Raw genomic sequence first — 25,143 nt, 5'->3', positions numbered from 1 at the left:
TTATCAATAACAGTAAGGAAGAGAGCTTGGATGAGAACAGCATCAACAGTTAATCTTCCCAAAAAAAATGAAGAGGGAATACATCCTAACTCATTCTATGAGGCCAGCATTACCTTGATACAAAAGCCAGACAAAGACTACAAGTAAAGAAAACTACAGATCCATATGCCTTATGAAGACTGATACAAAAATCATCAACAAAATACTAGCAAACTGAATTCAATGGCATATTAAAATGGATTATACACTATGACCAAGTGGGATTTATTCCTGGAATGCAAGGATGGTAAAGCATATAAAAATCAATTAGTGTACTACACCACATTAAGAGCATGAAGGGAAAAACCCTCACATGATCACCTCCACTGATGCAGAAAGAGTGTTTGAAAAATTCAACAACCTTTCATGCATGATTAAAAAAAAAAAAAAAAACACTCAACAAACTAGGAGTAGAAGAAAATTACCTCCACATAATATAGACCATGAATGAAAAACCATAACATTATACTCAATGGTGAAAGACTAAAAGCTTTTCCTTTAAGGTCAGGAAGAAGGATATCCACATTCACCACTTCTATTCAATACAGTACTGGAAGTCCTAGTGAGAGCAATTAGGCAAGAAAAAGAAATAAAAGGCATCCAAATTGGAAAGAAAAGTACAAGTATCACTGTTTGCAGATGACATGATTTTACATATATAAAATATTAAATATTCCACACCCAAAAAACTATTCATATAAACAAGTTCAGCAAAGTTGCAGGATACAAAATCAACATACAAAAACCAGTTGTGTTTTTTGTTTTTTGTTTTTGGCCACGCCGCACAGCTTGCAGGATCTTAGTTCCACAACCAGGGATCAAAGCCGGGCCCACAGCAATGAAAGCACAGAGTCCTAACCACTGGACTGCCAGGGAATTCCCTCAGTTGTGGTTTTATACACTAACAATAAATAATCTGAAAAGGAAGTTAACTATTCCATTTACAATCGCATCAAAAAAACAGGAATAAACCAAGGAAGTGAAAGACTTGCACACTGAAAACTATTAAAACTTGATGAGAGGGCTTCCCTGGTGGCACAGTGGTTAAGAATCCACCTGCCAGTGCAGGGGACACGGGTTCGAGCCCTGGTCTGGGAAGATCCCACATGCCGCGGAGCAACTAAGCCCGTGTGCCACAACTACTGAGCCTGTGCTTTAGAGTCCGCGAGCCACAACTACTGAGCCCGAGTGCCACAACTACTGAAGCCCGCGCGCCTAGAGCGTGTGCTCCGCAACAACAGAAGCCACTGCAAGGAGAAGCCAGCACACCACAATGAAGAGTAGCCCCCGCTCGCAGCAACTAGAGAAAGCCTGCGCACAGCCATGAAGACCCAGTGCAGTAGCAAGCAATCAATCAATAAATGTATATATTAAAAAAACTTGATGAGAGATATTAAAGAAGACATAAATAAATGGCAAGACATGTCATGAAAATGTCCACGAATTGGAAGACAATATTGCTAAGATGTCAATACTATACAAAGCAACCCACAGGTTCAATGCAATCCCTATCAAAATCCCAATGACTTTTTTGGGGGGCAGAAATAGAAAAATCCATCCTAAAAGTAACAGAGGATCTCAAGGGACCTTGAACTGCCAAAATAAACTTGAAAAAGAAGAATGAAGTTGTAGATCTGATACTTTCTGATTTCAAAATTTACTACAAAGCTACAGTAATCAAAGCAGTGTGTACTCGAGTAAAGACGGACACACAGACCAATGAAATAAAACAGAGTCCAGAAATAAACCCTCGCATATATGGTCAAATGATTTTCCAGGGTGCCAAGACCATTCAGTGGGGGAAAGGACAGTCTTTTCAACAAACGGTGTTGGGAAAATTGAATATCCATATGCAAAAGAATTAGACTCTTACCTTATACCATAAATTAGCTCAAAACAGATCTAACATCAGACTGCAAAGGCAAAAGAAATAAAAGCAAAAATAAACAAATGGGACCTAATGAAACTTAAAAACTTTTGCACAGCAAACAAAACCACCAACAAAACGAAAAGACAACCTATGGAACGGGAGAAAATATTTGCAAATGATGTGACTGACAAGGAGTTAATATCCAAAATATACCTACAACTCAGTATCAAAGAACCAAACAACCCAATAAAAAATGGGCAGAAGATCTAAACAGACATCTCTCCAAAAAGACACACAGATGACCAACAGGCACATGAAAAGACACTCAACATCACTAATTATCAGAAAAACGCAAATCAAAACCACAATGAGATATCACCTCACATCAGTCAGAATGGCTATCATCAAAAAGTCTACAAATAAATGTTGGACAGAACGTGGAAAAAAAGGAACCCTCCTACACTGTTGGTGGGAACGTAAACTGGTGCAGCCACTATGGAAAAAAGCATGAAGATTCCTTTAAAAACTAAAAATAAAGCTACCATATCATCCAGCAATTCCACCTCTGGGCATATATCCTGAACAGACAAAAACTCTGATTTGAAAAGATACATGTACCCCAATGTTCATAACAGCATTATTCACAATACCCAAGATGGAAACAACCCAAGCGCCCACCAAGAGACAACTGGCTTAAGAAGATGTGGTATGTGTGTGGTGTGTGTGTGTGTGTGTGTATACACACACACACACACACCACACACAATGGAATATTACATAGTCATAAAATAGAATGAAATATTGCCATTTGCAGCAACATGGATGGACCTACAGAATATCATACTAAATGAAGTCAGTCAGACAGAGAAAGACAAATATCACATGATATCACTTATATGGGGAATCTAAAAAATAATAAAAATGAATCTATATACGAAACAGAAACAGACTCAGACATAGAAAACAAACTTATGGTTACCAAAGGGGAAGGGGGGGATAAATTAGGAGTACTATGGGATTAACAGATACAAAACTGCTACATATAAAACAGATAAGCAGGGCTTCCCTGGTGGCGCAGTGGTTAAGAATCCGCCTGCCAATGCAGGGGACACTGGTTCGAGCCCTGGTCCGGGAAGATCCCACATGCCGCGAGGCAAGTAAGCCCGTGCGCCACAACTACTGAAGCCCATGGGCTTAGAGCCCAGGCTCCGCAACAAGAGAAGCCACTGCAATGAGAAGCCTGCACACCGCAACGAAGACCCAACGCAGCCAAAAATAAATTAATTAAATAAATTACAAAACAAAACAAAACCAAAAAAACAGATAAGCAACAAGGATTTACTGTATATCACAGGAAACTATATGCAATATCTTGTAATAACCTATAATGGAAAATAATCTGAAAAATATATATATAACAATAATTTTGCTGTACACCTAAAACTAACCCAAGATTGTAAATCAACTACACTTCAATTAAAAAGAGAAAAGAAAAAAGGAAAAAAAAGATCTAAGAGCTAAAATCATAAAACTCTTGGAAGAAAACAGTGGAAAAGATTCATGATATTGGACTTGGAAATGATTTCTTAGTCATGATACTGAGAGTACAAGTGACAAAAGTAAAAACAGATAAACTGAGCTATATCAAAATTAAAAACTTTTGTACCCCGAAATTTGGATACTATCCATGTGGTAAAAAGAAAACCTGCAAAACAGATGAAATATCTGCAAGTCATCTATCTGTTAATGGATTAATATCCAAAATATATAAAGCTTTAAAACGCAACAACAACAAAACCCAATTAATAATGGGCAAAGGACTTAAACAGACATTTCTCCAAAGAAGATACACAAATGGCCAATAAGCACATGAAAAGATGTTCAACATCAGTAAGTAGGAAATGCAAATCAAAATCACAATGAGATACCATTTCACACTCATTAGGATAGTTATTATCAAAAACAAACAAACAGAAAATAACAATTGTTTGCAAAAATGTGGAGAATTTGGAACCCCTGTGCATTGTTGGTGGGAATGTAAAATGGTTCAGCCACTGTGCAAAATGTTTGATGGTTTCTCCAAAAATTAAACAGAATTACCATATGATCTAGTAATTTCACTTCTGGATATACACCCAAAAGAACTGAAAGCAGGGACCTGAAGAGCTATTTGTTCCCATGTTCATAGCAGCATTATTTACAATAGGTGGACGTAATCCAAGAATCCATCAAGGGATGGATGAACAAACTGTGGTGTATAAACACAGTGGCATATTATTCAACCTTAAAAAGAAAGGAAATTTGACACATGCTACAACCTCGATGAATCTTAAAGCCATTATGCTAAGTGAAATAAGCAAGTCACAAAGAGACATATGTTTCCACTTATAAGAATGCACCATAGTCAAATTCATAGAGGCAGAAAGCAGAATGGTGGTTACCAGAGGCAGGGGAGAGGGAGGAATGGGGGATTAATGTCTGATGAGTTCAGAGGTTCAGTGTGGGAAGATGAAAATGTTCTGAAGATGAATGGTGGTGACAGTTGCATAACAACATAATATACTTAATGCCACTGAACTGTATGCTTAAAAACAGCTAAAGTGGCAAATTTTATATTATGCATACTTTACCACAATATAAAAAAATGCCCAAAAAAGTTAACTTTATGTCTTGAGATTTAAGAAGGGTAATTTTCAAGAAACAGAAGTGCGTGAGCATGATTAGGAAGACTGGGGAAAGAGGAGGATAAATTCAAATACCCCACATTTCTGTTTTAGTAAGTCACTAGTACTAAAGAGATTGATCTAGAATACTTCTTAAGTCTTGAGATTTTTAAATCCAAGCTTTATCACACTGGGGAAAAGGATCACAATTCTGAGGCGGTTGTGTAATAAATAGAGTGAAATAACATACCTTTCGGCTGTGGATTCAAACCTCTACCCCCATCATTTGCCAGCTAACCTCTCTGGGTCTTGATTTTTAAAAATCACTTAACTGAAATGACTGAGTACTTATTTTGCACCAGACATTGTGCAATATAGCTTAAACTGTGGCAAAATACACGTAACAAAACTTACTATCTTAACCGTTTTTTTAAATGTACAGTTCTGTGACATTAAGTATATTTACACTGCCGTGCTACCATCACCAACATCCATCCACAGAACTTGTTTCATCTTGCAAAACTGAAACTGACCCATTAAACAATAACTCCCCATTTCCCCTTCCCTCCAGCCCCTGGCAACCACCATTCTACTTCCTGTCTCTACGTGTAATATAGCTTTCATAACATTGTATTTTCTGTTTGAAAAAAGCAACACAAGAGTGTGGTAATGGCATCAGGGTATACAAATAGATCAACAGAACAGAATAAAGTCCAGAAACAGACCTACATACATCTGGCTAACTGATTTTCAGCAAAGCGCAAAGGCAATTTCTCAATTCAATGGGAAAGCAGTCTTTTCAACAAATGATTCTGGAACATTCAGATGTTCATATTTTTAGAAAAAGAACTTCCACCCATCACTCACACAATACACAAAAATTAACTCCAAATGGATCACAGATCTAAATGTAAAACCTAAAACAGTAACATTTATAGAAGAGAACATAGCCTTTGTGCTCTTGGGTTAGGCAGATTTCCCAGATATAACATGAAAAATACAATCAATAAAAGAACAAGTTGGGCTTCCCTGGTGGCTCAGTGGTTAAGAATCCACCTGCCAATGCAGAAGACACGGGTTCGAGCCCTGGTCCGGGAAGATCCCACATGCCGCAGAGCAACTAAGTCCGTGTGCCACAACTACTGAGCCAGTGCTCTAGGGCCCGCGAGCCACAACTACTGAGCCTGTGTGCCACAACTACTGAAGCCCGCGCGCCCTAGAGCCCGTGCTCTGCAACAAGAGAAGCCACCTCAATGAGAAGCCTGTGCACCGCAACAAAGAGTAGCCCCTGCTCACCACAACTAGAGAAAGCCCGTGCGCAGCAATGAAGACCCAACACAGTTAGAAATAAATAAAATTAATTAATTAATAAAAAAAATAAAAGAACAAGTTAATAAACTGAACTTTATCAAAATTAAGGACTTGTGTCCTTCAAAAGACACTGTTAAGAGAATAAAAAGACAAACCACAGCCTAGGAGAATACATGCCAACAAGCCATGGCTTGGCTGCTCTTATGCCCATCTAGTAATGCAGGACTTTTTGTTCCTGTTAATGTCTCACCCAGTTTTTCCTTGAAGTTCTTGATAGTGTCTCTCATGAGTTTAGAACAGTTCTGTCCACATGTGTGTCTGCCACCATGTTGTTTTGCCTCAGTTTATCCTTGTCATGATCTGCTCCTTCTAAGCTGGTGGAGAGCACCTCAGGCTTTCTCCATGCCCACATCAACACAATGGAATCTGTGTCACAGCCAAGGGTGTTCCCTCCAGAGATCCCAAGTGAACCAGAGGCAGAATGTGTGTAACTTAAAAGTGATACAGATCACCATCCCCAATCTGTCTACCCTTTGCCATCTAAGTCACAACATTTAAAAAAGGAAAAAAAGAAGAAGAATATATTGCATAAAGGACTTGGGTCCAGAAACACACACATACACCCCTCAAAACTCAACAGTAAGAAAACAAACAATCCAATTTTTTCAAATGAGCAAGAGTTGAAAAGATACATTCCCAAAAAAGATATATGGTTGGTAACTAAGCACATGAAAAGATACTCAACATAAGTCATTAGGGAAAGGCAAATGAGAACCACAATGAGCTGCCACTAACTTTAGAATGGCTAAAACTAAAAAGACTGGCCACACCAAGTGTTGATCAGGAGGTGGAAAACTAGAACTCTCATACATTGTTGGTAGGAATGTAAAATGATACAACTACTCTCAAAAACCTGACATGTGACCCAGCCATTCCAGATATTTACCCAAGAGAAAGAGAAGGCGTTTGTTCTCACAAAGACTTACACATGAATGTTCATAGCAGCTTTGTCTGTATTAGCTAAAAACTGGAAACAAGCCAAATATACCAACAGGTGAATAAACAAATCATGATAAAGCCATACAATGAATACTCAGCAATGAAAGAAATTAATTATTAATATATACAACAACATAAAAGAATTTCAAAATAATTATACTGAAAGAAACCAAAAAGAGACTTATAGATTTATTTATGTAAAATTCTAAAAATGCAATATAATCTATATAGAAAGAAAGCAGCATAGCTGAGTGAGGATGGAAGGTTATGTACGGGAGGAAAGTAAGAAAGAGGAAATACAATGGGAGTAGAAAGAAAGTTCTAGGAGTGATGGATGTATTTGTTATCTTGATTATGGTTTCATGGGTACACAGATATGCCAAAGCTTATCAAATTGTTCATTTTAAATATGAGCAGTTTACTGTATGTCAATTATACCTCAATAAAGCTTTTTTTAAAAAAACACAATGCTCCACAAAATGCACAAAATCATAAAAGGAATTAAGATAAATTTTACATTTCAATTGTCAGATTTACTATTTTTACTGCAATAAAGTGTAAAAATTCTGTGCATAAAAATAATATAAGGGACTTCCCTGGTGGCACAGTGGTTAAGAATCCTCCTGCCAATGCAGGGGACACGGGTTCAAGCCCTGGTCCGGGAAGATCCCACATGCTGCGGAGCAACTAAGCCCGCGAGCCACAACTACTGAGCCTGCGTGCCACAACAACTGAAGCCCGCATGCCTAGAGCCCGTGCTCCACCACAAGGGAAGCCACTGCATCGCAACGAATAGCCCCCGCTCGCCGCAACCAGAGAAAGCCCGCGTGCAGCAATGAAGACCAATGCAGCCAAAAATAAATAAAATTTTAAAAATAGTTTAAAAATTACATTAAAAATAACAATATAAAAAATGAAAAGATAAACAGAAGAAAAGATAATTCCAAAGTAATGACCAACAAAGAATTCATGTCTAGAATATAATTTCATAAAAACTGTTAAGAAAAAGAAAACCCAAATGAAAAATGAGCAAAAACTGGGAAAAAGTAATTCAGAAAAGAGGAAATCTGAATAGCAATAAATATAACCAAAAAGATAAGCAACTCCTCACAAGTAAACAGAAAAAAAAATTAAAACCACAATGAGATACCACAGTCTATCCGCCAGAACAGCTACAATTAAACTGTCGACTATACCAAGTATTGGCAAGAATGAAGGGCAATGGTAACTTTCATACACTGATAACTGCAGAAACTGCTACAAATACTTTGGAGAGTAACTTGGCAGTATTTATTATAGTTGAAGATAGGCTTATGTATGAAGCTAGCAATTCCACTGTAAGCATATACCCTAAAAGAAATTCTTGCACCCATGTATAAACATATAAGGAAAAGATATCTACCCCAGCAGTTAATGTAAATGCCTCTAAATCGATCAGTAAAAGAATGGACAAATGAACTGTGATATATTTACATAATGAAATACTACACACCAGTGAAAAATGAATGTATCAAGACTATACATACCGGGGCTTCCCTGGTGGCACAGTGGTTGAGAATCTGCCTGCCAATGCAGGGGACACGGGTTCGAGCCCTGGTCTGGGGAGATCCCACGTGCCGCAGAGCAGCTGGGCCCATGAGCCACAATTACTGAGCCTGCACGTCTGAAGCCTGTGCTCCACAACAAGGGAGGCCACGATGGTGAGAGGCCCGCGCACCGTGATGAAGAGTGGCCCCCACTTGCCACAGCTAGAGAAAGCCCTCGCACAGAAACGAAGACCCAACACAGCCATAAATAAATAAATAAATACTTTTAAAAAAAAGACTATACATATCAAAAAGTATACATACATACTAGATACACCTTAGAAACATTATGTTGAATTCAAAAAGCTTCAGAAGAATACATACAGTACATCATTTAAGCAAAGCTGGAAAACGTAAGAAATAATATTACACATTATATTAAAATACACAAATACAAAGTAAAGAGATGGAGGAGAGGTTAAATATCAAAATCAGGATGATGGTGGGAGGTAGATGATGCCTGTAACAGGGTACACAGGTAGCTTCAATTATTTTGTTTCTTAGGTTGTGTTCATTTTAGCGTGCACTTTACTACCTGTATGTTGGAAATATTTGATTTTTTTGAAAAGTAACATACCCTTCAAAGTTCTGAGCAAAACGGATTTTCAACCTAGATTCCTATACCCAGCCTAACTAACACAAAAGAGAGGGGAAACCTCCTCAGGAAGCTACTGGAGGGTAACTCCTCACACCCCAAATAGGGGACTAAAACAAGACAAAGACAGGAGGACCAGGAAATAGTATCTAACAAAGGAAAGAAGCAAAGACAAGTACTGAAACAATAGTTGATAAAATGAAAATTAATTTAAAAGGGTAACATATAAGTACAAACCGTACAAAAACACAAGAAACATAAAGTGAATGTCCCACTTATTCTTCACTGAAATGCAACAAATGATAACACTTTAGTAACTGTCTTTCAAAACTTTTTCTATACATCATTGCTTTATAAAATGGGATACTATATAGTTTTCTAACTGTTTCTAAAACAACAGATCTTGGATATCCTTTCATACCAATACATACAGTACTACCTTTTTGCCTGTTTAAATTTTATCTGAAAAAATACTGAAATACACCGAAAAGGGAAAATCCACTCATAATTCTACCACTTTAAAATTTTCTATGCAACAAAGAAGTGAAAGATCACACCTGTGTTCCATCTAATTCTACCCCTACTCTCTATCGCCAAATAACCCCGATAAATACAATTTGGTACATATGCCTTATATACATAAACAGAAGCTTTCTAATTCTTTGTAATAATCTCCTGGGCTCAAATGTTTTATGGCTCTGGGATGTTCAAAGGGTACTTATTTTTTGGCATTTCCAAATCTAAAATATCTTATAAAAGCCCTCATCTAGTCCAAGACGGATTCCTGGCATTCCTTCTCTCCCTTAAATTAGTAGGGTCTTCCCTTCTTAACCATACACTTGCTTCAAATTTTCAGTTTGGCAACAAAACACTAATGAAGCTGATTATAGAAAAGTGACATGGAAAATCATTTCTTTATAATCTATAACACTTGGAAAGAGCAATAATGTTGCTTACTCAAAACCATTTATGTTAGACCTCAAAATTATTATGCAATAGTTAGTCAAGGGAACTGTTTTACTTATGTTCGTGTTACCTAAGGACAAACTAGTTGGAAGGCAGATAAATACATATAACCGTCAAACACTGACTACTGCTCTATTGTACCAATAAGCATATATAACAGGAGAAACTGCTTAATATTCATCTTCTCCACTAGACAATAGGCTCACTGCAGACCAGAACCCCAAGTAGCACATAACAGGTATTTTGTAATTATTTGCTTTTAATTCTTTGCCCAATTATTAAAGGATATGCTAACTTATTTTTGAAGTTTCATTAAGACAATTTTTCTGATACATATCTTTGATTAGCATGAAATATGCCTGTATACTAAGACAAACTCAACTAAGTAGATTGAACTCCAAATTCTCACTGCTTCCTTCAAACCTTGTAAAGGAGGAAAGCAGCATAATGTTGACCAAACTGCACTTGTGGGAATTTTAAAAAGAAAATGCTTAAGATCACAGTATTTTTTAGAAAGGTGCTCACATCCGATTACAATGATAATCCTGAATTTTGCTTGATAGTAAGTAGATATGTCAAAGTTCAGACCTTTATTGATATTACAACTGTCATATAATATCACACAATATTGATATAATTATTCTGATCCTCAGCTAACATCCTCGACTGAGAGGGAGTTTCTAACTTACAAGTTTTAAGCTGGAAAGGGAATGGGGCAGATAACCTCCAAAGTTTTTCCCCCAAACATAAGATTCTACAATTTCATGAAAACATGGCCAACTTTTTCCCAAGAACTCAAATCCAACATGTTACAAATTCAAATCACTTTTGATATATGCACATTTCAATAAAATGAAACACATAATTTAAATGCCAAACAATAAACCAAGTTAAAGCCAACAGCCAAATGAATAAAAAATATTTCATATAGAATGATCTATTAGTTGCAACAGGTCAAACGCATTATACCTACTATAAACCCCAAAAGGCATCCATATTGCTTCAATGTAATAGAAATTTTCTGTAAATTACACTTCCAGTCTACAAAACTCATCATAGGCTCTCTGAATCTAAAACTATGTTAGCAAATGCTCTGAAAGCATTTAGGAAACTTTTTTCTTTCAGTGAGCTCTACATTGACAGGAAAATGGAGGAAAACCACGCTACATGAAATACTTCTTTAAAACAATATTCAGTATAGAAAGGAAATAAAGAAATGGACACGCTGGGTACCTATCTGCTGCTACCAAAAACTATGCTAAGGGTACTGTAATATTGTCCCATTTGATCCTCACAACCACCTACGGGGTAGCTTTCTATTACCCCCAATTTTATAGACAAGAATATAGACCCACGGCAAGGTTTAAGATCACAGAAGTGTTGGAATGAGGATTTAAAGTGAAACCTCTTGACTTCAAATGTACTTTCTATTGTATATGTTCTCCATTTCATAAGACAATAAAACATAATACTGGCGAAACATGATGTTTTACCCACATTTACTGTTAGAACTTCATGGGATAATTTGCTCTAGGTTTAACATTTTCATTTACCAAAATCAAGCTTTCATTATGAAGGAAAGAGCCAAATAAGGATAGTGAGCATAACAACTAATGTAAACAAATAATTTCAGCTCAAATTAGTAGAGTGGTTTCCACTGGGATGGGCATTTACCCTAAAGGTGTAAATGATAACCCACCAAGGGGCAGAAATATAATATTGAAACTTTTATTTAAATTAGTTTTAAAAGTCTCATCCCTTTTATACTTCTGTGTTTGCTTGTAATTTATATACTGGTACTGCATAAATAAAACATTTAAAATTTATTTATTTCAATAAGGATACACAAGGCAAATGTTTGGAGATGACTTAGAAAATAATCCTTAGCAAATGTTTCCCAATAGACTTATGTAGTTTTGGAGGAGAATCACACCTAAAAGGTCATCTCATTTAAGCAGTAATTTGAGGCCCCATAACAAACTGATTTGGTGCAAGGTAATACATCCATTCAGTGACACTTTATTTGAAAACATATAAAGATAACAACATAAGAAAAAGTTAGCTAATGTAAAGCACTAGGGTCTTTCCATTTATTCAGCTATGACTCAGTCTTCCCAAAGATTCCCAAATCTCCCCAAAGCAGTAACGATCAATAAATGTTTGTTGGAAATGAGTACACTGACAAATCTCTCACAGCAACAATCAATCACTAAATTGTATCATACATTCTGATGGCCTCAGGTTAGGCTGCAACTAACTCTCTGTAGTATGTTCTGCTTCTTGAGAACCTCAAAGCAGCATGGAATCTTAAGATTACAAGGTCACACTGGATGATTAGACACAACCAAATTTTAATGACTTTTAAATAATAACATTTTAAAACAGAAGTCTGTTAAAAAAAAAAAAAAAGGGAAAGACAAACCTCACAGGAAAAAAAAAGTAAAAATCTAATACACATGAAAAAGTAACAGGGACTTCCCTGGTGGTCCAGTGGGTAAGACTCTGTGCTCCCAATGCAGGGGTCCAGGTTCAATCCCTGGTTGGGGAACTAGATCCCGCATGCATGCCGCAACTAAGTGTTCACATGCCGCCAACTAAAAAGCACATATGCCGCAACTACGAAGCCAACGTGCCACAACTAAAGATCCCGCATGCCACAACGAAGATCCTGTGTGCCACAACTAAGACCTGGCGCAGCAAAAATAAATAAATATATAAATTTTTTTAAAAATGCTGTTAAAATACAAATTAATAGTGTGATAGCAATTATCTGCCACTATCAGATGGGCAAATATTTAAAAGTTTAGTAATACCAGGGTTGTCAACGATATAGTGAAACAGGGACTCCATAACACTATTGGTGGAAGTACATACTCAACTTCTCGTAGGCCAGTATCTATCAAAATTTTAAAAAAACACTCTCTTTAGCCCAGTACTGTAATGTCAATGCCAGGAATTTATGCTATGGATATAAATAATGCTTAATGTTTAAGGTTGTTCACTTCAACATTATTTGTGGTAACAACAAAAAAGAATACAAATTATTTAACTATGGTAATGTTCAACATGTACTGATACAGAAAGTTGTCCTCGGTATATTAAATCAAAATGTAGGGACTTCCCTGGTGGTCCAGTGATAAAGAATCCGCCTTACAATCAATGCAGGGGATGCGAATTCTATCCCTAGTCAGGGAGCTAAGATCCCACATGCCACGGGGCAACTAAGCCTGTGCGCCACAACTACCGAGCTCGTGGGCCTCAACTAGAGCCCGCGTGCTGCAAACTACAGAGCCCATGCGCCCTGGAGACTGCGTGCCACAACGAGAGAAGACAAAACCCGCACACCACAACTAGAGAGAAGCTTGTGCACCACAACGAAGAGCCCACGTGCCACAACAAAAGATCCTGCATGCCTCAAGGAAGATCCCAAGTGCTACAACTATGACCCGACGCAGCCAAAAATAAATTAAATAAAAAAATAATAAATAAATCTTTTCAAAAATTAATTAAAATGTAAATTGCGGAAGAGTGTGCATTTTAATTTTTAAGAACACACAAGACACCATTAACTGCTCTGGGGAGTGACTGGAGAAACTGAAGGCAAAAAAGGGCTTCTACTTTTCCCTTAAACCTTTCTGTAGCTTCATATATTCTGCCTTGAGCATAGCTTTACAGTTTAAAAAATTTTTAAATTAAGAGTGTTGAAGGTTTTGGGACTTCCCTGATGGCCCCCTGGTTAAGAATCCGCCTGCCAGTGCCCAGGACATAGGTTCGAGCCCTGGTCCGGGAAGATCCCACATGCCGCGGAACAACTAAGAACGTGTGCCACAACTACTGAGCCTGCTCCCTAGAGCCCATGAGCCACAACTACTGAAGCTCGCACACCTAGAGCCCATGCTCCACAACAAGAGAAGCCACCACAATGAGAAGCCCGCGCACCACAATGAAGAGTAGCCCCCGGTCGCTGCAACTAGAGAAAGCCTGCACGCAGCAGCGAAGACCCAACGCAGCCAAATAAATAAATAAATATATATTAGAAAAAAAAAAAAAAGAGTGTTGAAGGTTTTGCTACCTGCATAATTTAAAATCAATGCAGTTTTGGACTTCCCTGATGGCACAGTGGTTAAGAATCCGTCTGCCAATGCAGGGGACACGGGTTCAAGCCCTGATCCAGGAAGATCCCACATGCCGTGGAGAAACTAAGCTCGTGCGCCACAACTACTGAGCCTGCGCTCTAGAGCCCGCGAGCCACAACTACTGAAGCCCACGCACCTAGAGCCCGCGCTCCACAACAAGAGAAGCTACCGCAATGAGAAGCCCACGCACAGCGATGAAGAGTAGGCCCCGCTCAGCCCCCGCTCTAGAGAAACTAGAGCCCGCAACTAGAGAAAGACCCGTGCACAGCAATGAAGACCCAACGCAGCCAAAAATAAATAAATTAATTAAAAAATAAAAATAAAATCAATGCAGTTTTCAATGGAATACTATGCAGTTTTTTTAACATAGTTAATATGTGTGTGTTCCATATGAAAAGATATCTACAATATATTAAATAAAATAAGCAAGTTTTAGTATATAAACTTGACACTATTTTTCTAAAAATAATACATATCATATGGAAAAATTCTGTAAGTATACATTCCCAAACTGTTAACCTAAGAAAACGTAGTACTGAAGTATAGGGAGTATATGGTAGTTTTCATCTTTACTTTCTCTTCTTTTACGTTCTTCTAAGTTTTTACAATTAGAATGTGTTCATGAGTTGCTTGGGCAACTAAAATTTTTAATATTTATATACACACATATACTATATGTGCTTTTCCAAAAATAAGAATAATACATCAATTTATTAACAGTGAGACTACATGGTACTTTCACTTTTTACCTTACGCATTTACACATCTTGCCTTAAGCTTCTAGAATGAGCATGTATCAGTTTGGAGTCACAAAAAACAAAAAATATATATAATTAGTTTTATTTCTTTAAGATACCTTATATATTTTAAACATACATATGGAAAAAAAAAAATGAAATCCCAAATTAAAATATGCCTATTTTATACAACCACATATCATAAAAATACAATTCCCAAGCTAAGTCATTCATTCTATCATATCTGGTAATAATTCTTATAAGTGTCCATATTAAAAGGCATTACTGTGCTGGCTAATGTGACACACTCAGGTTATTTCTTTGGTAGTAAAAATACTATGAGATAAATGTCAGCACAATAAGCTACTAGATCCCCCCAAAAAGGATAAGAAAAGTCCTCTAAAAAACACATTAGAGAAATCAGGCACAGCACAAAAGTGAGGAGAAACAAATACATCAGTAGTTCCCAAGCTTGCTATGTGCAGAAATATAGGTAAACCTAGATTAATAAACTTGAACTCAAAATATGTCTGAAATGTAATTCATTCTCAACTTCCAAAAAATTATAATACATTAAAATATTTTTCATTTGGGACAATAAGTATAATCTTACACCTGCGAAAACTTCGGAGGGAAATTTTTTTTATAAAAAGCTCACAGTCAGGACTTCCCTGGTGGCACAGTGGTTAAGAATCCGCCTGCCAATGCTGGAGACATGGGTTTGATCCCTGGTCCGGGAAGATCCCACATGCCATGGAGCAACTAAGCCCGTGTGCCACAACTACTGAGCCTGCACTCTAGAGCCCACGAGCCGCAACTACTGAGCCCGCATGCCACAACTACTGAGCCCGCATGCCACAACTACTGAAGCCCATGCGCCTAGAGCCCGTGCTCCACAACAAGAGAAGCCACCGCAATGAGAAGCTCGCACACTGCAACAAAGAGTAGCCTCTGCTCGCCGCAACTAGAGAAAGCCCACGCACAGCAACAAAGACCCAATGCAGCCAAAAAGGAAAAAAAAAAAACACCTCAGTCATGTTTAGGCTAAAACCAGGAAATCAAAACTCGGTGGTGTGCAGAAACATAAAGCCATCAACTCTTCACCACAGTAATTTGCTTTACTATAATGAAAGTAAAGCATGTGATTTGGCGGCTGATATAAGGTTTAGAACATGGCAAAATGTTTCATTTATTTTTTTAATTAATTTTTATTGGAGTATAGTTGCTTTACAATGTTGTGTTAGTTTCCACTGTACAGCAAAATGAATCAGCTATACATATACACATATCCCCTCTTTTTTGGATTTCCTTCCCATTTAGGTCACCACAGTGCATTAAGTAGAGTTCCCTGGGCTATACAGTATGTTCTCATTAGTTATCTATTTTATACATGGTATAAATAGTGTATATGTGTCAATCCCAATCTCCCAAATGTTAAATGTTTTAGACACCTTAATTTTGGCAAATGTTGTACAATATTTAAATGTCTCTCTAGAAGAGTCACAATGTGTCATATTAAAAAAACGTTTAGGGACTGCCCTGGTGGCGCAGTGGTTGAGAGTCCGCCTGCTAATGCAGGGGACACGGGTTCGGTCCCTGGTCCGAGAAGATCCCACATGCCGCGGAGCAGCTGGGCCCATGTGCCACAACTACTGAGCCTGTGCTCCAGAGCCCGCGAGCCACGACTACTGAGCCCGCTTGCCTGGAGTCCGTGCTCCGTAACGGGAGAAGCCACCACACTGAGGGGCCCACGCACTGCGGCAAAGACACCGCAGCTAGAGGGGGACCGTGTGCAGCAACGAGGATCCAACGCAGTCAAAAATAAATTAATTAATTAAAAAACAACAACAACAAAAAACGTTTATCCCAACATTTTCCCAACTTATATGAACAAATAATCTTTATTTCAAGAAATGCTTATGAATACATATATTTCATGGAACAAAACATAATTTAGGAAATGCTGATATAAGAAAAACAGCATGGACTCTGGAGTCAAAGACTTCGCCACAGCTGTGTAATCCTGGGAAAGTTTCGTAATTTCCCTGGGTCTCAGTTTTCTACCTGTAAAAGGAAAATACCACCACCTACCCAAGTGCCTGGCACACAAAAGATGCTCAATAAATTAAATATCCTTCTATTTTTTCATATGGTTTCTATGTTGGCTTATGTCAGCAATGAAAGTTTGAGGAATCTATTTTTTATACCATCTTGCAATCTATGTTTGGGTTTTAGAGTATGGTGTCAATCATATCCAAAATAAATGCTTCAATCTGGCTAAGAAAGCTTGCTGAAAAATTCATTACTTTAAATATTTGTGGAATATAAGCAACCAGGAGAAGTTCTTAGAAAATATAAATAAAATTAAAATGAGGTTCTACTCTTAGTTAATCAAGATACAAAGAACAATAAGACCTGATCCCTACTAGGAAGCAGCATAAACCTGTTGACAAGAAACGTTCCTATTTCTTGATAAAGATAAGCTAAGTCTTGCTTATTACTCTTAAGAAGTCTAGTCAGGGATTTATGGAGGGAAGGAGATGAAAGATCAATAAATACTTATTGAGTAGCCATTAAGTGCCAGGGACTAGTCTAGGCACTGGGTAAACAAAACAATAAACACCCTCATGATGCTTACATTCCAGGTGGGGATACAGACAAATACACGTATCAGACAGAGTCAGTGATTGAAAGAAATTTAAAGCAGTGTTAAGGAGTCAAAAGAAGATGGGGAAGTGCTGTTTTAGATAAGATAGTCAAAGAAGACCTCTGGGAGAGATGACAGATGTCTAGAACTGAATGAAAACAAAGCACATTTTAGTTTGCCAATGCCTTTGCAGTCTTGAAATAAGTGGTGTGTTCTATCTAGATTTTTTAACTAACATTGTTCAGAAGAGCATGAGCCACAGGTAGACACAGAAGTCACTAGGGGCCACAGTACAAGAGACTGGGTGGTACCACAGTAAATAACAGCACCCAAAGTTCTCACTGCTTCACAGGTCACATTTATAATATGTTTTGGTTACACACACTGAAAAGCTGGCTTTTGCTGTTATAACTAACTGTCATTTAGTTCCTATTTAGACCTCTCCCAGGAGAAGGCAGCACAAGAAGAAAAGCTAATGCATTTAATAAAAGCCCTTTAAAATAAATAATTGAAAAAGGTAAAAATAAATGAAAGAGGTAATGCTCAAGAGTCTTCATGGCCAACAACCTCAAGGAGTTAGGAACTCTGATCCTCCCTATCTCAACATCTCCAAACTGTTGTCCTATTAGACCGGTAACTCTTCCTCAATACTATATAATGCCTCCTATTTTCTCCCTCCATCAACACTAGCCCTCAACCCACACATGTAAATGTGTATTTTATTATATTTATTATATGAATGTAAGCTAAGTTGACAAGTATTGTCTCGAAGAAAGGACCAAAATCTCCTATCCTGTTCCTTTACAGGAATTTCTTATGGTAAAACTGCCTTTTAACATACTAGATTTTACATTAGGTGTTTCTTTTGAAGTACTCATCTCTTGAGTATATTATGAAGTTCCTACAATATAATTCATTCAACAGATTAGTTTTGTGGGCCAGGCATTGTATTAATTGCTAGGTACCAGGTATACAACAAAGACTCGTTGGCTTACTAGTCAATACAAGAGATAAACATGGACAAAAACATTCAGGTACCATGCCGATGTACAAGATGCTACTGGAGTACATATTCTAAGTGAAAGAATCACCTCATTCTGTCTGCTGAAATCAGAAAATGCTCTAAAAAACTTATTATTTGAGCCAGATCTTAAAGGATAAATAAGCAGATGAGGAAGGGGTGACTCGGGTTAATCAAGTGGACTGAGAGATGAAAACTGGGATGAAGGTAGACAAAAAAAAAAAAAAGTTGGGTGTAAGGGGTAGAGCAAGTCCAGATCCTAAAAGGCTTTGCATGCCAGGCTGATAAGTGTGAATTTTATCTTGCCTTTGGGGAAAAAACCATTGAAGAATTTTAGGGAATAAAGTGACTAACAAGATTATGTTTATAATTTAAAAGGAACACCAAAATGCATTGCTGATAAGGCCAGTAAGAAGGCAAGAAAGATCAGTGACGAGTTGCTGCAAAAAGACATTATGAAGCCTGAACTAAGACGGTGACAGCAAGGAAAGGAGTTAAAACCATAGGTATGTGCAAAGTGTCAAAAGAACACAAACAACTAAGAGGAAATCTATCTAGTAAAATCAAAGAAAGCTTCACAGACAAGGTGACATTTGCACTGGGCCCTAGAGAAGGAAAACTTGCCATGCAGAAAATGAGAGAAAAGGATAGAACAGCACAATGAAAGGGAAAGACATAAAAATGCTTAATGAGCTGAGCTTTTGTTAAAGTAGTAATTCCATCCTTTTGTAGATCAGTCACTTGGGAAATATTTACTGAAAACCTAACATGTGTCTTGGATCTTGAAGAATCCAATGAAAATTAAGATCATCTTTTCCAAACTAATGCACCTGGAAATTCACAGGCAAAATTTAATCATAGGAGTAACTGAGAGCCCACTTTGATCCATGAACTCCAAGTAAAGTACTCTTGAATAAGTAACAGTAGAACTGGGGTGATGGGATAGGCTAGGTAAGAGCTGAAAAGTAAGCTGGGGGCAAGGCTGTTAAGACTTTTTATTCCAAGAAATCTGGATAACTCAGATAATTCTGAGGTCACTGTTTTTTACAGAGATTGTTTTATTTAGTCCACACAACAGTGTATTTACATAGAGAACAGTAAGTACTGTTATTATTCCATTTGCAAATGAGAAAACTAAGGTTTAAAGAAAATAACATGCGCCAAGGTCACACAGCTAGTTTAAATGTAAAGCCAGTATGCCCATCTGATTTAGGCCCTTTGAACTCAATCACTAATCTAGGGAAAAATGAAATACATTCAGTACTTACCTAATTTAACATTTAAAAATCTACAAAGTCACTGTTAGTTCCAGAACTCAAAGTGTCTCATAAACAAGGTTTACTCATAAAACTACTCTGCTTGATAGTCTCAAAGTATAATTTCAAGTTGTTAATGAAGTCTACTTTAAAAGTGTTCAAAATTTGTGTTACAAATACAACAACCAGTTGGAAAACTTCAGGAATCTGGGTTCCCAAAATATAGCAAGAATTTGAGAGGATATCATCAATTTTTCAGCAAAACAAAGAAAGACTGTTTTCTGGAGTTAATCTTATCCACACTGTCTGTCTGGCAGACAATGTTTTCAGAAAAGGAACTGAGGGAAGGGGAAGAAAAAACACACACACACACACATTCCATAATCACTGAATACAAATTTTCACTGACTACAACTTCATCTAAATATCATTTTCTTAGTAACTATTACTTCTGAAGTTTCATTTTGATCATCTTCACAAACTTCTGAAAATTGAAAACATGCCCAGAATCAAACAAGCTTCTCTATCCTTTCATATGTTAGTTTATTTCTTGATTTGGTGCAATTCCAAAGACAGAGCCATTTCTTTTAAGTGCTGCAAGAGCTAGAGAGAATACGGTCCCAGCCTGTTGCAGGAGGGATCTACTTGGCACAGTATATAAGTCCTTAAGACAATATCTCTATACTAAACACATGATGTAAATAATTTTGTGGCAGTTAAGCATCCCAGAGAGTACAGGTCAGGCCTTTATGATAATGTAATACAACTACATCTCTCTACACATTCATTAGGTGCTCCTGCAGGACAGGCTCCTATCTCCAGCACTTAATGCAATGTCAGGCACACACACACAATCAGTAGATGAATAAATTTTATTCTGCCTTTCAAATGTGAAACCAAAAGCTAGTCAACCAAATTTGGATAGTGAAATTATTCCTACTTCATCATAAAATTTTTTAAAACTTTTCTGTATCTGGTAAGAAAGAATACCCTATTGATTTTATCTGGGCTATGGGGAAAATGTGACAAAAATATTGTGATAAATACTGTGAAGAGTTGCATATAAACTTTCTGTCTACTGTTCGTATAAAGCACTACAATATAAAGGTCAGAAAACAAAACATAGTCTCACAGTCATAGTTTGTCCCAGGTTATTAGCTAGTAAGTGGTAGAGTCACAATTAAGACCCAACTAACTTGCAATCCAATGTGCTTTCTATTACAACATACCGTCACAGATACTCCTTTTATTTTATTAGTGCAAAAAATTGTTTTGGGAAAATTTCAGGCCAAAAAAAAGAACTTCATAAAAAAGACAAATTACAAAAGTACTTTCTTTTTAAAATTCTTCTGTGCCCTCACATATCTAAGTATCACTAAGACTCAATACATTAAAATTCAGTTAAAATAAAATCAGAGCTGCCAGCAGTAGGCATAAAGCAGAATATATATATATATGTTATCCTCCGACAAGCTTCAATTTGATGGGTTATATCCATTCTTGCTATTCTTCTAGGAAGACAACGCAAGCTTAGGAGGCTTACCCAAAACCAACAGTTTTTCTGCTCTCCTCCTCACTAATCCGGGTCCAATTAGCTCCCTCTTCTCCCACAGCACTGTTTTCCTTCTCATCTCTACCTTTGACACTGGAATACCACCCCCTTCCCCGATATTCAAGATTCATTTTCATCCCTTCAGCCATAGGGCCTTCCCAGGCCACCCCATCTAAATTGGCCTCTCCCAGTATTTGTACAACGCCTCCTCTTCCATCATTACCAAAACTGCATTGGCAATACTGTTATTTCCACTACCGCCTCCCAACCGTAAGCTCATCAAGGGTAAGTGCAGTCTTATTTATGTTTCCTCAGCACTTGGTAAAGTGTTTGGCACCATCCTATGGAGTCAGTAAAAGTTTGTAGAGTAAATATGTGTACTAAGAATGTTCACTGCTAGTGAAGAAGCAAAGAACACCTTAGTACTTAAGAGTTCAGGGAAAGGCTGAGGATTATAGACATAAAAACTGGAGTGATACAATGTATGGAAAAGATTAGCAAGGACAAAATCCATTCAGAGATGAAGTGCTTCTGGCTCAGCAGAGAGGAGGGAGAAAAACATTCAATCAAGTCAATTTCTGATTCTTCTCCGGACCAACAGAGCAAATTGTCCCACAAAATTATAACTTTGGAACACCGCAATTTATTCAGCACACTCAACTACTCATTAAGAGCCCAAGTGCCAACGATTATTTTGCATTTTCTAAGGTGCACCAGGTGAGAAGCAGGGGGCGGCTCCAAAACCTGATTAGAACAAACAAGCAGACGTAGAAATAATAATGGCACATCTTTAAATTTATAAAGAAAAATCTCAGCGTGATCCTGGAAACGAAACTAAGCATACCAAGAAATACGTAATCATAGGTTTAGGACCTACTACGGCACAGAAATGGTGACAGAACTGCCAAAAGAGACCACACTCCTCATCTTTCCCAACCCTCTTCTACTCAAAGCGCCTAATAACCACTACAAGGATCACGAGCCTCATTTCTGGCAGCACAATTCTCAAAGGAATATAGAAGAGGCGATAAAACAGCTTTGATGCCCCCCCCCAAAAAGGCAGCAAAAACCAAACAACCAACCAGCTCCACAATCCTTAAGCAGAAAGCCCTAGACGCCTTTCAAAGCCAACTGTCATACCTTTTAGGGGCCCAGAAGACGTTGACTCCAAACATAAGTCTCTGGCCCCAACATATATCTCCGGATTATTTAGGAAAACCCAGGTTTTCCAATCTGGAGATCTGCACTCTACTCAAAAAAGCATCTCCGGGAAGGAACGAGCAATCAATCCCTCAGGAGGCAATGGCGCTCCAACCACCAGCCGGGGGGACAGGCAACGACGACAGGGCACGGCCCTTCCAAGGAGCTGCCGGCGCCCTTCGGGCTCTCGGTCTAATCCAGCGCAACCCGCCCTGGCGGTGGCCGAAGTCGGGCAGCGGCTGAGGGGGGCCAGCGGTCGGGCTTCCGAACTGGGCCTTCCCGGCCCGGGGGCGCGGCAAGACATGGAGGTGGCGCCTTTCAGTCCGGCCCCGGCTGCAGCAACGGGTCCGGGGCCTCTTCCCCTGGCCTCCCCGCCCCGCCGCCCTCAGCCAGCCAGTCCGCCCCTCACCTGGCAGAAGCTCCGGCAGTAGTTCAAAGATGAGACCTCCGACACCTCCTGCTCCCTCAGCTCTGTCTCCAGCTGCCACAGACACGGTCGCAGCCCTGAGACTCCCGGCGCCGGAGATGCAGGGCTATGACCCCGAGCCATGGACTCTGTCTCGGTTCCGTCTCCGGCTCCGACTCCCGCCGGAGCCTCAGCCCCAGCCCCGGCGGCGGCGGCGGCGTCTCCCTTTCCGTCCGCCATCTTCCCACGGCCCAGCAGCGCGTAGGCAACCAAGCCACGTGACTCAGGCCTGGACCCGCCCCCGGTCGACCGCGCTCTGTGACGCACCCCTGGGCGCCGCCGGCGCCCGTTGGATTCCGTCACTGGAACTCGGGGTGCTCCTCCCCTCCGCGGCCTCCGCGACAGCCGCCTGGGCAACAGCCAGGCAACAGCTGACCAGGGGCTCTTGCCCACTGCAGTCCTTCCAGACCTTTTGGAGTCGTGGGGTCACCGAGACGGACATACTTGTAGATATAATCTAGTTATGGGGGAATGACATTTGAGCTGCGATCTGAAGAACGAGAGAGATGCAGCCCTGAGAAGAGCGTTAAAGGGAAGCATCCCCAGTAGAGGAAAAATAAGCAAGCCTGTGGAGGTTGTGAGGCCGAAATGAAGACTAGCCCATGGGAACGTGGTTTATAATAGAGAGGGCATTACAAGTCAGTAGGTAAAGGGTGAACTTTTCAATAAATGGCGCTGGAACATTTTTTTCCAAAAGGGAAAAAAAAAATTAAATTGGATTTTTACCTCAAAGCATATCCAAAAAATAAATGCTGGATGGAGTAAAGAAAATATAAATATCTTTATGATATCAAAATAGAGAAGAATTTCTTAAATAAGATCCAAAAAGCACACACCATAAGGCAAAATATTGTTAGTTTTACTGCATTAAAATTTGTTAATTCTGTAATAACAGAAGTTTTAAAAGATGGCACACAACGACAAGCCAAAGACTAGACAATATTCACCATATATATAGCCATCAAAGGATTAGTATCCCAAGAAGTTCCCAAAATCAAAAGGAAAAAAGCAAACAATCCAATAGAAAAGTAGAGAAAGGTTATTGAGGTAGATCACCAAAAAAAGAAACCCAAATGGCCAATAAACCCATGACAAGATATTTAACTTTACTGTAACTATCAAAGTACAAATTAAAACAACAGTGAGATATAATTTCATACCCATCAGATTGGCAGAAATTTTAAATTAGTACCATGTGTTAGGAGTTAGGAAAATGGAACTTATGTACTGCTGGTGGAAGTATAAATTGGTACATCATTTAGGAGAAGAATGTGTAATACTTAGTAAAATTAAAGATGCACATGGACTTCCCTGGTGGCGCCATGGTTAAGAATCCAACTGCCAATGCAGGTTCGAGCCCTGGTCCGGGAAGATCCCACATGCCGCGGAGCAGCTAAGCCTGAGCGCCACAACTACTGAGCCTGTGCTCTAGAGTCTGTGAACCACAACTACTGAGCCCACGTGCCACAACTACTGAAGCCCGCGCGCCTAGAGCCCGTGCTCCGCAACAAGAGAAGCCACCGCAATGCGAAGCCTGCGCACCACAACCAAGAGTAGCCCCCGCTCGCTGCAACTAGAGAAAGCCCGCTCGCAGCAAGCCAATGCAGCCACAAATAAATAAATAAAATAAATAAATTTATATTTTAAAAAATCCCTGGCCGATCAATAGAGCACCCAGAAATGTATAAAAATTAAATTCAGTCATCTTTGATATTTTGCCAATTTTCAGTCACACACACAAAAATATTACAGTTTTGTAATGTATCTTTTATAATTTCATGGTTGTAACGGTGCATTTATTAAGTTAGAGGGATAGAACGTGTTTTATCTAAGAGTGTGTTGTTAGCTTGGTTGTAACTCTAAATAGTTAGACATATGGTGTGTGTGCCTCCATTTATGCTCATGCTTCCAGGCCCTACAAATAATAGAGGTGGACATGCTATCACCACTGCCCTGTAATCCAGCCTCTGCCCCCTAACTATCTCCTTTGGCAATCTAGTAGTCATCTCACAAGAAAACATGTCAAAACTGCTCCTGTCTCAGTAAGTGACCCCTCTATTCATTCAGGTGCTTAAGCCAAAGACGTTGGATTCGTGCTC

The 25,143-nt window shown here is 38.8% G+C and overlaps 1 protein-coding gene across 1 annotated transcript in view; it reads right to left on the bottom strand.

Annotated features, from left to right (window-relative positions):
- Positions 1-23,229, bottom strand: part of RLF (RLF zinc finger) — a 78,856-nt gene extending 55,627 nt beyond the window's left edge. Inside the window, exon 1 of the mRNA XM_068539605.1 lies at positions 22,988-23,229. Within this exon, the coding sequence (XP_068395706.1) occupies positions 22,988-23,224 (237 nt within the window). The 5' untranslated portion in view covers positions 23,225-23,229. The remainder of the gene's footprint in view (positions 1-22,987) is intronic.
- Between the last annotated feature and the right edge of the window lie 1,914 nt (positions 23,230-25,143).

The sequence above is a fragment of the Eschrichtius robustus genome, chromosome 3, assembly GCF_028021215.1.
Source record: "Eschrichtius robustus isolate mEscRob2 chromosome 3, mEscRob2.pri, whole genome shotgun sequence".
NCBI classification, from domain to species: Eukaryota; Metazoa; Chordata; class Mammalia; order Artiodactyla; family Eschrichtiidae; genus Eschrichtius; species Eschrichtius robustus.
The sequence above is the reverse complement of the archived record's forward strand: the minus strand, read 5'-3'. Positions and strand labels throughout refer to the sequence as shown.